This window comes from Ranitomeya variabilis, chromosome 4 (genome assembly GCF_051348905.1).
Source record: "Ranitomeya variabilis isolate aRanVar5 chromosome 4, aRanVar5.hap1, whole genome shotgun sequence".
In the NCBI taxonomy this organism is placed as follows: Eukaryota; Metazoa; Chordata; class Amphibia; order Anura; family Dendrobatidae; genus Ranitomeya; species Ranitomeya variabilis.
Genome location: NC_135235.1, coordinates 744,720,012 through 744,732,457, shown reverse-complemented (window position 1 = coordinate 744,732,457; position 12,446 = coordinate 744,720,012). Strand labels below are relative to the sequence as shown.

The 12,446-nt window shown below is 47.0% G+C and overlaps 1 protein-coding gene across 2 annotated transcripts in view; it reads left to right on the top strand.

The window, feature by feature from the left end:
- Positions 1–400: 400 nt before the first annotated feature.
- Positions 401–12,446, top strand: part of LOC143768048 (uncharacterized) — an 804,459-nt gene continuing 792,413 nt past the window's right edge. The window contains exons 1-2 of one of the 2 annotated variants that reach the window (XM_077256706.1): positions 401–553; positions 10,966–11,107. In XM_077256706.1, coding sequence (XP_077112821.1) covers positions 414–553; positions 10,966–11,107 — 282 coding nt within the window. In that variant the 5' untranslated portion in view covers positions 401–413. Of the gene's footprint in view, positions 554–10,965; positions 11,108–12,446 lie in introns of those variants that run through there. The other variant, XM_077256709.1, reaches the window with a different exon arrangement.

Below are 12,446 nucleotides of genomic sequence, written 5' to 3'. Positions count from 1 at the left end.
ATCAACAGTGCAGCTTCTATCTATCACACTTTGATGTGATGTAGTCTTTACTCCAGCATCAATATTGAGGTACCACTTGAAGGTCTATAGCAATTATTCAGCAGAAATGCAGGAATTTTTAGGTACAGCCATTAATATCCTGCTCCAAAATAATTATTTTTCTTTGAATGGCTCCTATTATCTACAAAAACAGGGCACCTTAGTGAGGGGCGACATTATCCACATTCATTGCAAACGTCTATATGTCATATTGGGAAGAGCAATATATCTTCTCTGATTCCTACCCCTTTCCCTCCCATCATGTGACCCTGACACCTCCCCTCCTGTGACCTCATCACAGGTCCTGTATGCACAGAACAGCCGTATATGTGGAGTGTGGGTGGAGGTCGGTGCTGGAGGCTCCATTATTCTCTATGTGGAGTGCGGCTCTGCGGGTGGAGGTCGGTGCTGGAGGCCCCATTATTCATTGCTTCCAATCGTCTAGCAGGACAGTCCCAATTTGGGGGAGCTGTCCCGGCATTCAGGGCAGCGTCCACACTCTCACTCTGTGTCCGTAAGTCGCCTCCTCTCCAGCTCACTGTGTTTTGTTTAGTGCTCACTAGTTCCTTCTCTAACTCTGGGGGAAGGCCGGCATCTCTGTGCTGTAATTAACTCATTCTTCACTTTTCTTCACATTTGGGCCCTGGTGATTCAAGCACACAACTTCTTGTACTGGTACATAGAGATACATATTCTAATTCTCTTAACCTTCTGGTCCTTACTGAAACCTGGATCCAGCAGTCAGACACCACCGCTGCTGCTCTCTCATATGGTGGGCTAGACTTCTCTCAGACCCCAAGATCAGACGACAGAGCAGGTGGAGGCGTTTGTCTGCTCCTATCACCCAAATGTACTTTCCAGTTTATCCCGCAGGTACCCTCACTTGTCTTCCCTTCTTTTGAGGTCCATGCTGTCCGATTCTACATCCCTTTCTCCATGCGAGTGGCGGTGGTGTATCGTCCTCCCAGCCCCTCTCATCAGTTCCTGGATCACTTTGCCACCTGGCTTCCACATTTTCTATCCTATGACATCCCCACCATCATTATGGGTGAATTCAACATCCCCATTGCTTTTCCCCTCTCCCCATCTGCTTCTCACCTTTTATCTCTAACCTCCTCTTTCAGCCTTTCACAGCTTACTTACTCTCCAACACATGAAGACGGAAACTCCCTCGATTTGGTTTTCTACCGACTTTGCGCAGTGGATAATTTCACAAACTCCCCTCTCCCGCTCTCTGACCACAACCTTCTTTCTTTCTCCATTAAGAACTGCCACCCCACTCAGGTCACCTCCACTTTCTACACTTATAGAGATATACAGGCCATTAACACTCAGAAACTTATGAAGAACTTGCAGTTATCACTGGCCCCTATCTCCTCCCTCATATGTCCTAAATCTGCACTGAAGCATTACAATGAAACCCTGCAAAGTGCCCTGGATGAAGATGCATCTCCTATACATAGAACAATACGGCACAGATGGCGACAACCCTGGCACACGCAGCAAACACGTTTCCTGCAGCGGTGCTCCAGGTGCGGTGAACGTCTGTGGAGAAAATCCAATCTACCCAAAGCTTTCATCCATTATAAGTTTATGCTTAAAACGTACAACACTGCCCTTCACCTCTCCAAACAAGCCTATTTCAACACCTTCATCACCTTACTATCCAATAACCCGAAACGTCTCTGACACGTTTCATTCTCTACTCAACCCAAGAGTGCAGGCCCCAACAATGGATCTCTGTGCTGACGATCTGCCCAATTATTTCAAAGCAAAAATTGATAATATCGGACAGGAAATGATCTTCCAATCCCCTCATACTATGCAATGTCTTCCCTCCCCCATTGCATCTAGCTCACTCTCTGACTTTGAACCAGTCACAGATGAAGAAGTAATCAGGCTCCTTGCATCTTCTCGCCTGACCACTTGCACCAGTGACCCCATTCCGTCACATCTCCTCCAGTCCCTTTCCCCTGCTGTCCTCCCTCATCTAACAAAAATATTCAACCTCTCTCTCTCTTCTGGTATCTTTCCCTCATTTAAGCATGCCATCTATTAGGTGTCAAGTTCCCACCTCTGCACAGGGGGAATCTCGAACCATCTCTGCTATGGTCTCCCATTCTTCTCCAGCTGCTGTGGAGCCTGCTCAGCAGAGACGTCGGTCCCTGCGTCTAGCTCAGGCTGATACTGGACAACTAGTTACTACTGCCCTTCCAGGCTCTGTCCTTGTAGCCAGCAATGTTCAGCAGCGAGCAGGTCTTTCTGGGACTAAGTCCTGCTTTTCACATACTGAGCATGCCCAGGGTAAGATCTCTCTTTAGAGATCAAGGGTCACATGCTTAGATACTGCAGCAAATCCCATTGGTCCTCTAGGAAGGTCCTGAAGGTGCTCAACTTCTGTGGCAGCCTCCCATTGGTCCTTCTGGGAAGGTCCTGTACTTGCTGCAGTTATAAAAGGTTCGCATGACCGCACGGCCATGCGCTAGTGTACATTTGAAAATGTGTGTGTTGATGAGTGCAAGTCATTCTTTAAACATTCCCTCCCTTGTGTATGACTGCTCGCATAAGGTAGATGTCTGCTATCTAGGGCCCGACTGAGCTATCAGCACAATAACACACAAAACAGCATCTAAATTGCTGTGACCACCAGTGTGGCGCCGTGCGCTATTAGAGCGCTTTCCTTACCCAAGTCTGGGTGGTTAGTGGCATCCGCCAGAGTGGCACAGTACGCACTCTTGTGCATTTAAGTTACTTTTTCAGTTATTCTGAGACCCCAATTGTGGTGTCGAGCGCAAGAGGTCTACACGAACTCTAATCCTGTGTCCTGGGATAGAGTTCTGTGATTCCTTGCATACGCTCTTTGTGTGGTACTGCGGCCCTGTGACGCAACAGGGTTCCTTCACACAGAGTGAAGTTAACCCATGTGTGTATCCTCATTGTACCGTAATATAGTCCGTCATTACTCAGCAGCAGGTTCCATCTCTGCACGGTGGACCCTGGGCTGCGAACGCACCTTATACCTTCTCTCTTATAATTTGGTGCGTTCCGCTAGCACTAACACCATCATACATCCATTACTTTAAAAAATTCTCGACCAAAACTGTGCTGCTAACTATAGACCTATCTCTAATCTTCCCTTCATCTCTAAACTCCTCGAACGCCTGGTCCACTCCCGTCTTATCCGCTATCTCTCAGATAACTCTCTTCTCAGCCCTCTACAATCTGGTTTCCGCTCTTTGCACTCTACCGAAACTGCCCTCACTAAAGTCTCTAATGATCTACTAATCTACTAAGGGCACATGTCAGGATTTCTTGCAGAAATTTCCTGAAGAAAACCGAAAATTTTCTGCAAGAAATCCGCATTTTTTTTTTTTTTTTGCGTTTTTTTTCCCCGTTTTTTTCGCGTTTTTTTTAGCATTTTGCAAGCGAAATTAGCTTGCAGAATGCTAAAGTTTTCCAAGCGATCTGTAGCATCGCTTGGAAAACTGACAGGTCGGTGACACTTGTCAAACACAGTGTTTGACAAGTGTGACCAACTTTTTACTATAGATGCTGCCTATGCAGCATCTATTGTAAAAGATAGAATGTTTAAAAATAATAAAAAAATAAAAAAAATCGTTATACTCACCAGCAGACAGCCGATCTCCTCAGCGGCGTCTGTTCCTATAGATGGTGCGTGCAGGACCTTCAGTGACGTCACGGTCACGTGAGCGGTCACATGAGCGGTCTCGCGACCAATCACAAGACTGCGACGTCATCGCAGGTCCTTCACACAGAGCATCTATAGGAACGGAAGAGAGAGCATGCAGCGCTGAGAGGCGGGAACACTTCGAGGGTGAGTATATGACTATTTTTTATTTTAATTCTTTTTTTTTTACCAATTATATGGTGCCCAGTCCGTGGAGGAGAGTCTCCTCTCCTCCACCCTGGGTACCAACCGCACATGATCTGCTTACTTCCCGCATGGTGTGCACAGCCCCGTGCGGGAAGTAAGCAGATCAATGCACTCCTAGGTGTGCGGAATCCCCGCAATTCCGCATTTTTTATGAACATGTTGCTTTTTTTTCCGCGATGCGATTTTTTCGCGGAAAAAAATGCAACATTTGCACAAATGCGGAATACACTGTAAATAATAGGAGGCATACGTTAGCGTTTTTTTCGCATTTTTATCACGTTTTTATAGCGAAAAAAACGCGAAAAATGCTGAACGTGTGCACATGGCCTAACAGCTAAATCTAATGGTCACTGCTCCATGCTAATTCTCTTGGATCTCTCTGCAGCATTCGACACTGTGGATCAGAGGCGTAGCTAAGGGTTCAGCTCAGGGGGGGCGAACCATCTGAGTGGGCCCCTAACCCTTGATTACAACTATGGTGGCACACTTTAATCATGGGTATAAGGGGAACCTCAGCAGATGATCCTGCTGTAATCGAAAATGTATAATGGCCCCCGCATTAGCCCCCACGTTGTATCTCCCTTGGATTCTGGTCTCTGTCCCTTTCTGTGGGCTGCAAATTGCAGAAAATAAAAACAACTAAGGCTACGTTCACATTTGCGTTGTGCGCCGCAGCGTCGGCGACGCAACGCACAACGCAAACAAAAACGCAACAAAACGCACGCTAAAACGCTGCGTTTTGCGACGCATGCGTCCTTTTTTGCCGAAAGTTGGACGCAAAAAAAAATGCAACTTGCTGCGTTATCTGCGCCCAACGCTTGCGAAGTTGCGGCCAAAAAAACGCATGCGTCGCAAAACGCAGCACAACGCATGTCCATGCGCCCCCATGTTAAATATAGGGGCGCATGACGCATGCGGCGACGCTGCGGCGCCGAACGCTAATGTGAACGTAGACTAAATGCGCATAGAGTCCATCATATGGGAATAGGTCCCTGAATGAATCCAGGTAACCCTAAAAGGAATACTCTTGTCTGGACAAGACCCTAAAGAGGTGAATGGAAAGAAAGAGGAAAGCAGAAGAAAGGGGGGAGATAAAATATCACACAATGAAAGAAGAAAGTGCACCCCCCTGTATGTCATCTCTTCTTTTTTTCCCTTCTCCCCATTTGCGGGCCATGTTATTCAGACTGAGTATACATATGCATCTATATGTGATTGTGATTATCTATACTCAACTACTGGCTGTTCCCATTTTTATTCTATTTGGCTCTTCATCATATACAGTATATTTGTCCCCAACTTTATGGGGATTCTTATTGTTTATATAAATGGCATTTTCATGTTTGTTACCTTGCATTTACTGATATGAGATCACACACACTGGACTGCTAGGACCCTGACCCCAGCTACAGGACCACATTACAAGAGAGAGTCTCTCTCTGTCTCTCTCTCTCTCTCTGAGAGACAGAGAGATAGACAGAGAGAAAGAGAGAGCGAGAAAGAGACTGACAGAGAGACAGAAACAGACTAAGAGACAGAGACAGTCAGAGAGAGACAGAGAGAGACTGAGGCAGAGAGAGACTGAGACAGAGAGAGACTAACAGAGACAGAGAGACTGACACAGAGACTGAGATCGAGACTGAGAGAGAGCAAGACAGAGAGAGAGTGAGACTGAGACAAACTGAGAGAGTGAGACAGAGACAGAGAGACTGCCAGAGTGACAGAGACTGAGAGTGACAGAGACTGAGAGAGACAGACTCAGAGAGAGACTAAGACAGAGACACAGAGAGCGAGACAGAGGGCGAAACCTTGACTGAGAGAGACAGAGAGACAAAGAGACAGAGACTGAAGAGAGACTGACAGAGAGAGAATGACAGAGAGACAGACAGAGAGACGGAGAGACTGACAGAGACTGAGAGCGAGACAGAGAGAGAGCGAGACAAACTGAGAGGGAGACAAAGACTGGGCCAAAGAGAGACTGCCAGAGAGTGACAGAGAGACTGACAGAGACAGGGACTGAGAGAGACAGAGACTGAGAGACAAACTGAGAGAGAGAGCGAGACAAAGACTGAGACAGAGAGAGACTGACAAGAGACAGAGACTGAGAGACAAACAGAGAGAGAGACAAAAACTGAGACAGAGACTGACAGACACAGAGAGACTGACCCTGAGAGACAGACTCAGAGACTGAGAGAGAGCGAGACAGAGCTAGATAGAGCGAGACTGAGAGAGCAAGATAGAGAGTGAGACTGAGAGTGAGCGAGACAGAGAGACTGACAGAGACAGAGCAAAACGGATGCAAGAAACCTCAGGGACATGTCAGGAGGGGAGCAGTGTCCTGCCTCCTCCTCACTGCACAGTGCAGTCACCTCCAGCCCCCTGCAGCCTGAGCTCCTACGTCGTCCTATCTCCTGTCCTGCTCCTGTATGCAGGGCTCAGGGAAGAAGCAGCGTCCTGAAGTCTCTTCAGCAGACACCACACAGCCGGTAATGTGTGCATGTCTGCAGTATGCTGGAGGCAGCAGGTACAGTGCCGGCACCCAGCGTCCCAAGGTACATGCTCCTCTACAGGACAGACCGCGGCAGTGCAGGGAGATTCTGTCCCTGCTCTATCGCAGAGCTCAACTATATTGGCGTGCACAGCAGGCTAATGTAGTTAAGGGTAGCGAGGCTCCAGGTGGGCCCCCTCTGAGCTCGGGGCGACCGCACCCTCTGCCCCCCTGGTAGCTACGCTACTGCTGTGGATCATTAGCTCCTCCTCACTATGCTCCGCTCCATCGGCCTCAAGGACACTTTTCTCTCCTGGTTCTCCTCCTATCTCTCTGACCGCTCCTTCACTGTACATTTTGCTGGCTCCTCCTCCTCTCATCTTCCCCTTACTGTTAGGGTTCCTTAACCCCTTTCTGCCAGCTGACGGAATAGTACGTCAGCTGGCAGATCCCCTGCTTTAAGGTGGGCTCCGGCGCTGAGCCCACCTTAAAGCCGCGACATGTCAGCTGTTTTGTACAGCTGACATGTGCGCGCAATGAGCGCGAGCGGAATCGCGATCCGCTCGCGCCCATTAACTAGTTAAATGCCGCCGTCGAGCGCTGACAGCGGCATTTAACTAGCGCTCCCGGCCGCGCGGCCGGAAGTGCTCGCACTGCTGACCCCCGTCACATGATCGGGGGTCAGCGGTGCATCGCCATAACAACCAGAGGTCTCCTTGAGACCTCTATGGTTGTTGATTGCCGAATGCTTTGAGCGCCACCCTGTGGTCGGCGCTCAAAGTACACGACCATTTCTGCTACATAGAGGTGATCTGTATTTCACCTCTATGTAGCAGAGCCGATCGAGTTGTGCATGCTTCTAGCCTCCTATAGAGGCTATTGAAGCATGCCAAAATTAAGAAAAAAAAGTGTTTAAAAATATAAAAAAAAAAAATATATAAAGGTTCAAATCACCCCCCTTTCGCCCCAATCAAAATAAAATAATAAAAAAAAAAAATCAAACCTACACACATTTGGTATCGCCGCGTTCAGAATCGCCCGATCTATCAATAAAAACAAAGGATTAACCTGACCGCAAAATGGCGTAGCGAGAAAAAAAATCAAAACGCCAAAATTACGTTTTTTGGTCGCCGCAACATTGCATTAAAATGCAATAACGGGCGATCAAAAGAACGTATCTACACCAAAATGGTATCAATAAAAACGCCAGCTCGGCACGCAAAAAATAAGCCCTCACCCGACCCCAGATCATGAAAATTGGAGACGCTACGGGTATCGGAAAATCGCACAATTTTTTTTTTTTTTTTTTTTAGCAAACTTTGGAATTTTTTTTCACCACTTAGATAAAAAATAACCTAGACATGTTAGGTGTCTATGAACTCGTAATGACCTGGAGAATCATAATGGCAGGTCAGTTTTAGCATTTGGGGAACCTAGCAAAAAAGCCAAACAAAAAACAAGTGTGAGATTGCACTTTTTTTGCAATTTCATCACACTTGGAATTTTTTTCCCGTTTTCTGTTACACGGCATGGTAAAACCAATGGTATCGTTCAAAAGTACATCTCGTCCCGCAAAAAATAAGCCCTCAGATGGCCATATTGACGGAAAAATAAAAAAGTTATGGCTCTGGGAAGGAGGGGAGCGAAAAACGGAAAAAGCTCCGGGGGTGAAGGGGTTAAGGATCGGTTTTAGGCCTTCTCTTCTTCTCTTTGTATACTGCCCCTATTGGTCAAACAATCAGTAGATTTGGTTTCCAGTACCATCTCTATGCTGATGACACCCAATTATATTCTTCTTCTCTTGATATCTTGCCTGCCTTTTCAGAAAACACCACATTCTCTAACATCATATCCTCCCTCTATCTAAAACTAAACCTGTCAAAAACTGAACTCCTTGTGTTTCCTCCCTGTACTAATGTACCTATGCCCGACATTGCCATTTTCTTGTGTGGTTCCACCATTACTCCCCAGCAACATGCCCGCTGTCTTGGGGTCATACTTGATTCCGAGCTTTCATTCACCCCCCCACATCCGATCACTGGCTCGCTCTTGTTATCTGCACCTATTATTATTTTGTATTGATGTAGCACCATTGATTCCTTGGTGTTGTACATGAGAAGGGGTTACATACAAATTACAGTTGTCACTTACAGTAATCACACTAACAATTACAGACTGGTACAGAGGGGCAAGGACCCTGCCCTTGCGGGCTTACATTCTACAGGATGATGGGGAAGGAGGCAGTAGGTCGAGGGTTGCAGGAGCTCCGGTGTTGGTGAGGCAGTAGCTCCAGTAGTGGTGAGTAGGCAGCGGGGTCAGTGCAGGCTGTAAGCTTTCCTGAAGAGTTGGGTTTTCAGGTTCTGTCTGAAGGATCCAAGTGTGTTTGATAGTCGGACGTGTTAAGGCAAAGAATTCCAGAGGATGGGGGATATTCTGGAGATGTCTTGGAGGCAGTTGAGTGAGGAGCGAATAAGTGTGGAGGAGAGAAGTAGGTCTTGGGAGGACCGGAGATTACGTGAGGGAAGATATTGGGAGATTAGTACAGAGATATATGGAGGAGACAGGCTATGGATGCCTTTCTAGGTCAGTATTGGTTATTTCAACTGGATACGCTGAGGGAATGGGAACCAGTGAAGAGATTTGCAAAGGGGGAAGTGGAGGAGTAGTGAGGAAAGAGATTAATTCGTTGGGCAGCAGACTTAAGGATGGACTGGAGAGGTGCAAGGGTGTTAGCAGGGAGAAAGTATGTTGCAGTAGTCGAAGCGGGAGATGATGAGGGCATGCACAAGCATTTTAGTAGATTAACTTTTGAGGAAAGGACGGATTCTGGAGATACTTTTGAGCTGGAGGCGACAGGAGGTGGAAAGAGCTTGGATGTGCAGTTTGAAGGACAGAGCAGAGTCAAGGGTTACTCTGAGGCAGAGGACTTCCGGTATGGGGGAAAAGCATGATGTCGTTAATTGCGATAGATAGGTCAGGTATGGAAGATCTATGAGCTGGAGGAAAGATGATGAGTTCAGATTTGTCCACATTGAGTTTGAGGAAGCAAGAGAAGAAGAAGGAGGATATGGCTGATAGACATTCCCGGATTCTGGACAGCAGAGAGGTGACATCAGGGCCAGAGAGGTAGATCTGAGTGTCATCAGCATAAAGGTGGTACTGGAATCCATGGGACATTATGAGTTGTCCCAGGTCAAGTGTATAGATTGAGAAGAGTAAGGGTCCTAGGACAGAGCCTTGGAGGACTCCAACAGAGAGAGGGTGGGATGAGAAGGTTGAGTGGGAGTGTGAGACGCTGAATGTGCGGTTGGAAAGGTATGAGGAGATCCAGGATAGGGCGAGGTCTTTGATGCCAAAGGAGGAGAGGATTTGTAGTAGGAGGCAGTGGTCAACTGTCTCGAAAGCAGAGGACAGGTCTAGAAGGAAGAGTATAGAGTAATGTCCGTTAGCTTTGGCTGTAAGTAGGACGTTAGTAATTTTGGTCAGGACTGTCTCAGTTGAATGATGGGGGCGGAAACCAGATTGTAGATTGTCAAAGAGCAAGTTAGATGAGAGGTGGGAGGAAAGTTCAGCGTGGACGTGCTGCTCCAGGAGTTTGGAAGCGAATGGGAGCATCAATATTGGGCGATAGCAGGACATAGCAGTTGGATCGAGAGTTGGCTTTTTAAGGATAGGCGTGATTGTGATATGTTTGAAAGCAGAAGGGAAGGTGCCGGAAATTAGTGATAGGTTGAAGAATTTATAGAATTCGACCCTTTCTTACTTTCGACTCTGCAAAAACTCTCACTGTTGCTCTTATTCATTCTTGTCTGGACTATTGTAACTCTCTACTAATCGATCTCCCTCTTACCAAACTCTCCCCTCTCCAATCTGTCTTGAATGCTGCAGCCAGGATCATATTCCTCACCAATCATTACACTGATGCCTCTACCTTGTGACAGTCATTACACTGGTTACCCATCCACTCCAGAATCCAATACAAACTTATTACCCTCCTCCCCAAAGCACTCCATGGCTAGGCACCACCCTACATCTCCTCCCTCATCTCAGTCTACCACCCTTATTGTGCCCTCCGTTAATGAACAGAGTCAGAATAGGCGGCTTCACAGGAGTGCCAAGCTGGTGATGGGAGTTTTTTAGTGCATATAGCACGCTGCAGCTCCGGCCAGATGCCTCAGAAGAGGATAAGACTGGATGAAGTAAAAATGGAGCGGTCATATGGAGCGCAAGCAACACAGTTCAGCTGGTATTAAAAAGTCTTCATTTAATATTTCCACAACGCGTTTCAATGGAATAGTTCCGTCTACTTCAGGTGGCAGTTCTGCTAATGACCTGAGGTTAGCATCCTCCATAATTAGAACCTCCCGCTCCACTTCCGTCTCCAAGACTTTTCACGTGCTGCGCCATTTCTTTTGAATGCACTACCCAGGTGCATACGATTAATCCCCAATCCCCACAGTTTTAAGCGTGCCCTAAAAACGCACTTGTTCAGACTAACCTACCATCTCTACACATTATCCTAACTCACCTTCTTTCCATTCAGGTTCCTGATAAATTTTATAATTTACGTTGACATCTACTGCAAAATCTGCCTTGACCTTTTAAGATTGGATATGGACGGAGGCAAGATGGCAGAGAGGATATTACAGCTCACCCTGGAGATCCTCTTCCAGCTTACTGGAGAGGTGAGAGATTCTGATGACATCAAATTACATTGTAATGCAGGTATCTGGATGCAACAAGCAGAGATCACGAGGTGGAAACATCCAGGGGTTGATATAATGATATTTATATAAATCAGTAACTTTTAAACAATTCGTGATAGTAGCTATGCAATTTTTACCATAGAGGGAATATAAAACTTTTAGAATAAACAACCAAGTCTTTCACTAGTTAACGTTAGTGTCCTTTTCAAAAAGGTGGTGTGCCTAGTTCTTGGGAGTCACCACGTGAGTTCTCAATCTAAGCTCTGGCCCTACTGGGGGTTACCAGGTTTTCCCGCTAGGCTGCAAGTCTCTTCCTGATGTAGTCTGTTAAAGCCCATTGAGCCTCCCATGTACCAATCGGCCCGCTCCCGACCTGTACTCCTAATCCCAGCTGACCCCGGTATCGTTGATGATAGCACCTCTTGCACCTTTCCTCCGCAATCGCAGGCGTGCCTCTCCTGTTGCAGTCTCCAAACGGGCCTTCTTGGCTTTACCATCAGTGGAAGTCTCTCACGCTCAAGGCGGAGAGGGCTGGGCATCAGCTCTTGACAGGCGTAGTCGGGCCTCGGAGACTTGACCAGCACAGAGTGCAGCTTCTGGCTCTGAACAGTGTACGCTGTTTTTGGGGATATTGTCATGGTTCCCAATGGCAAGGGAACGTCAGAGAACATTAATAACAGAACAGCTCTTGGGTGATGGAATCTCGAGCTGACCGTGAGCTAAACCTACCACACAACTAACAGTGGCCGGGTGGCGTACCTACGTTTTATCCCTAGACGCCTAGCGCCAGCCGGAGGACTAACTAACCCTAATAGAGGAAAAGACAGACCTGGCTTACCTCTAGGGAAATTCCCCCAAAAAGGAGACAGAAGCCCCCCACATATATTGACGGTGAGTTCAGAGGAAAAGACATACGCAGTATGAAGGTAGGTTCAGCAAAGCGAGGTCCGCTTACTAGATAGCAAGAAGATACAATAGGGAACTTCACGGTCAGCTGAAAACCCTATTAAAATACCATCCCGAAATTACTTTAAGACTCATGTGTCAACTCATGACACCGGAGTGGCAATTTCGGCCCACAAGAGCTTCCAGCTACAGAAAAATAACATAACTGTGAACTGGAACAAAAATGCAAAACAAACTTAGGACTAAGAGTCCAACTTAGCTGATAGTAGTCTAGAAGCAGGAACATGCAACAGAAAGGCTCTGGTTACATTGATGGCCGGCACTAGAATAACTGAGCAGCAAGGCTAAATAGGATACTCCCATATCCTGATGGAAACAGGTGAACAGAGAAAGTGAAGCACACAAGTCCAGT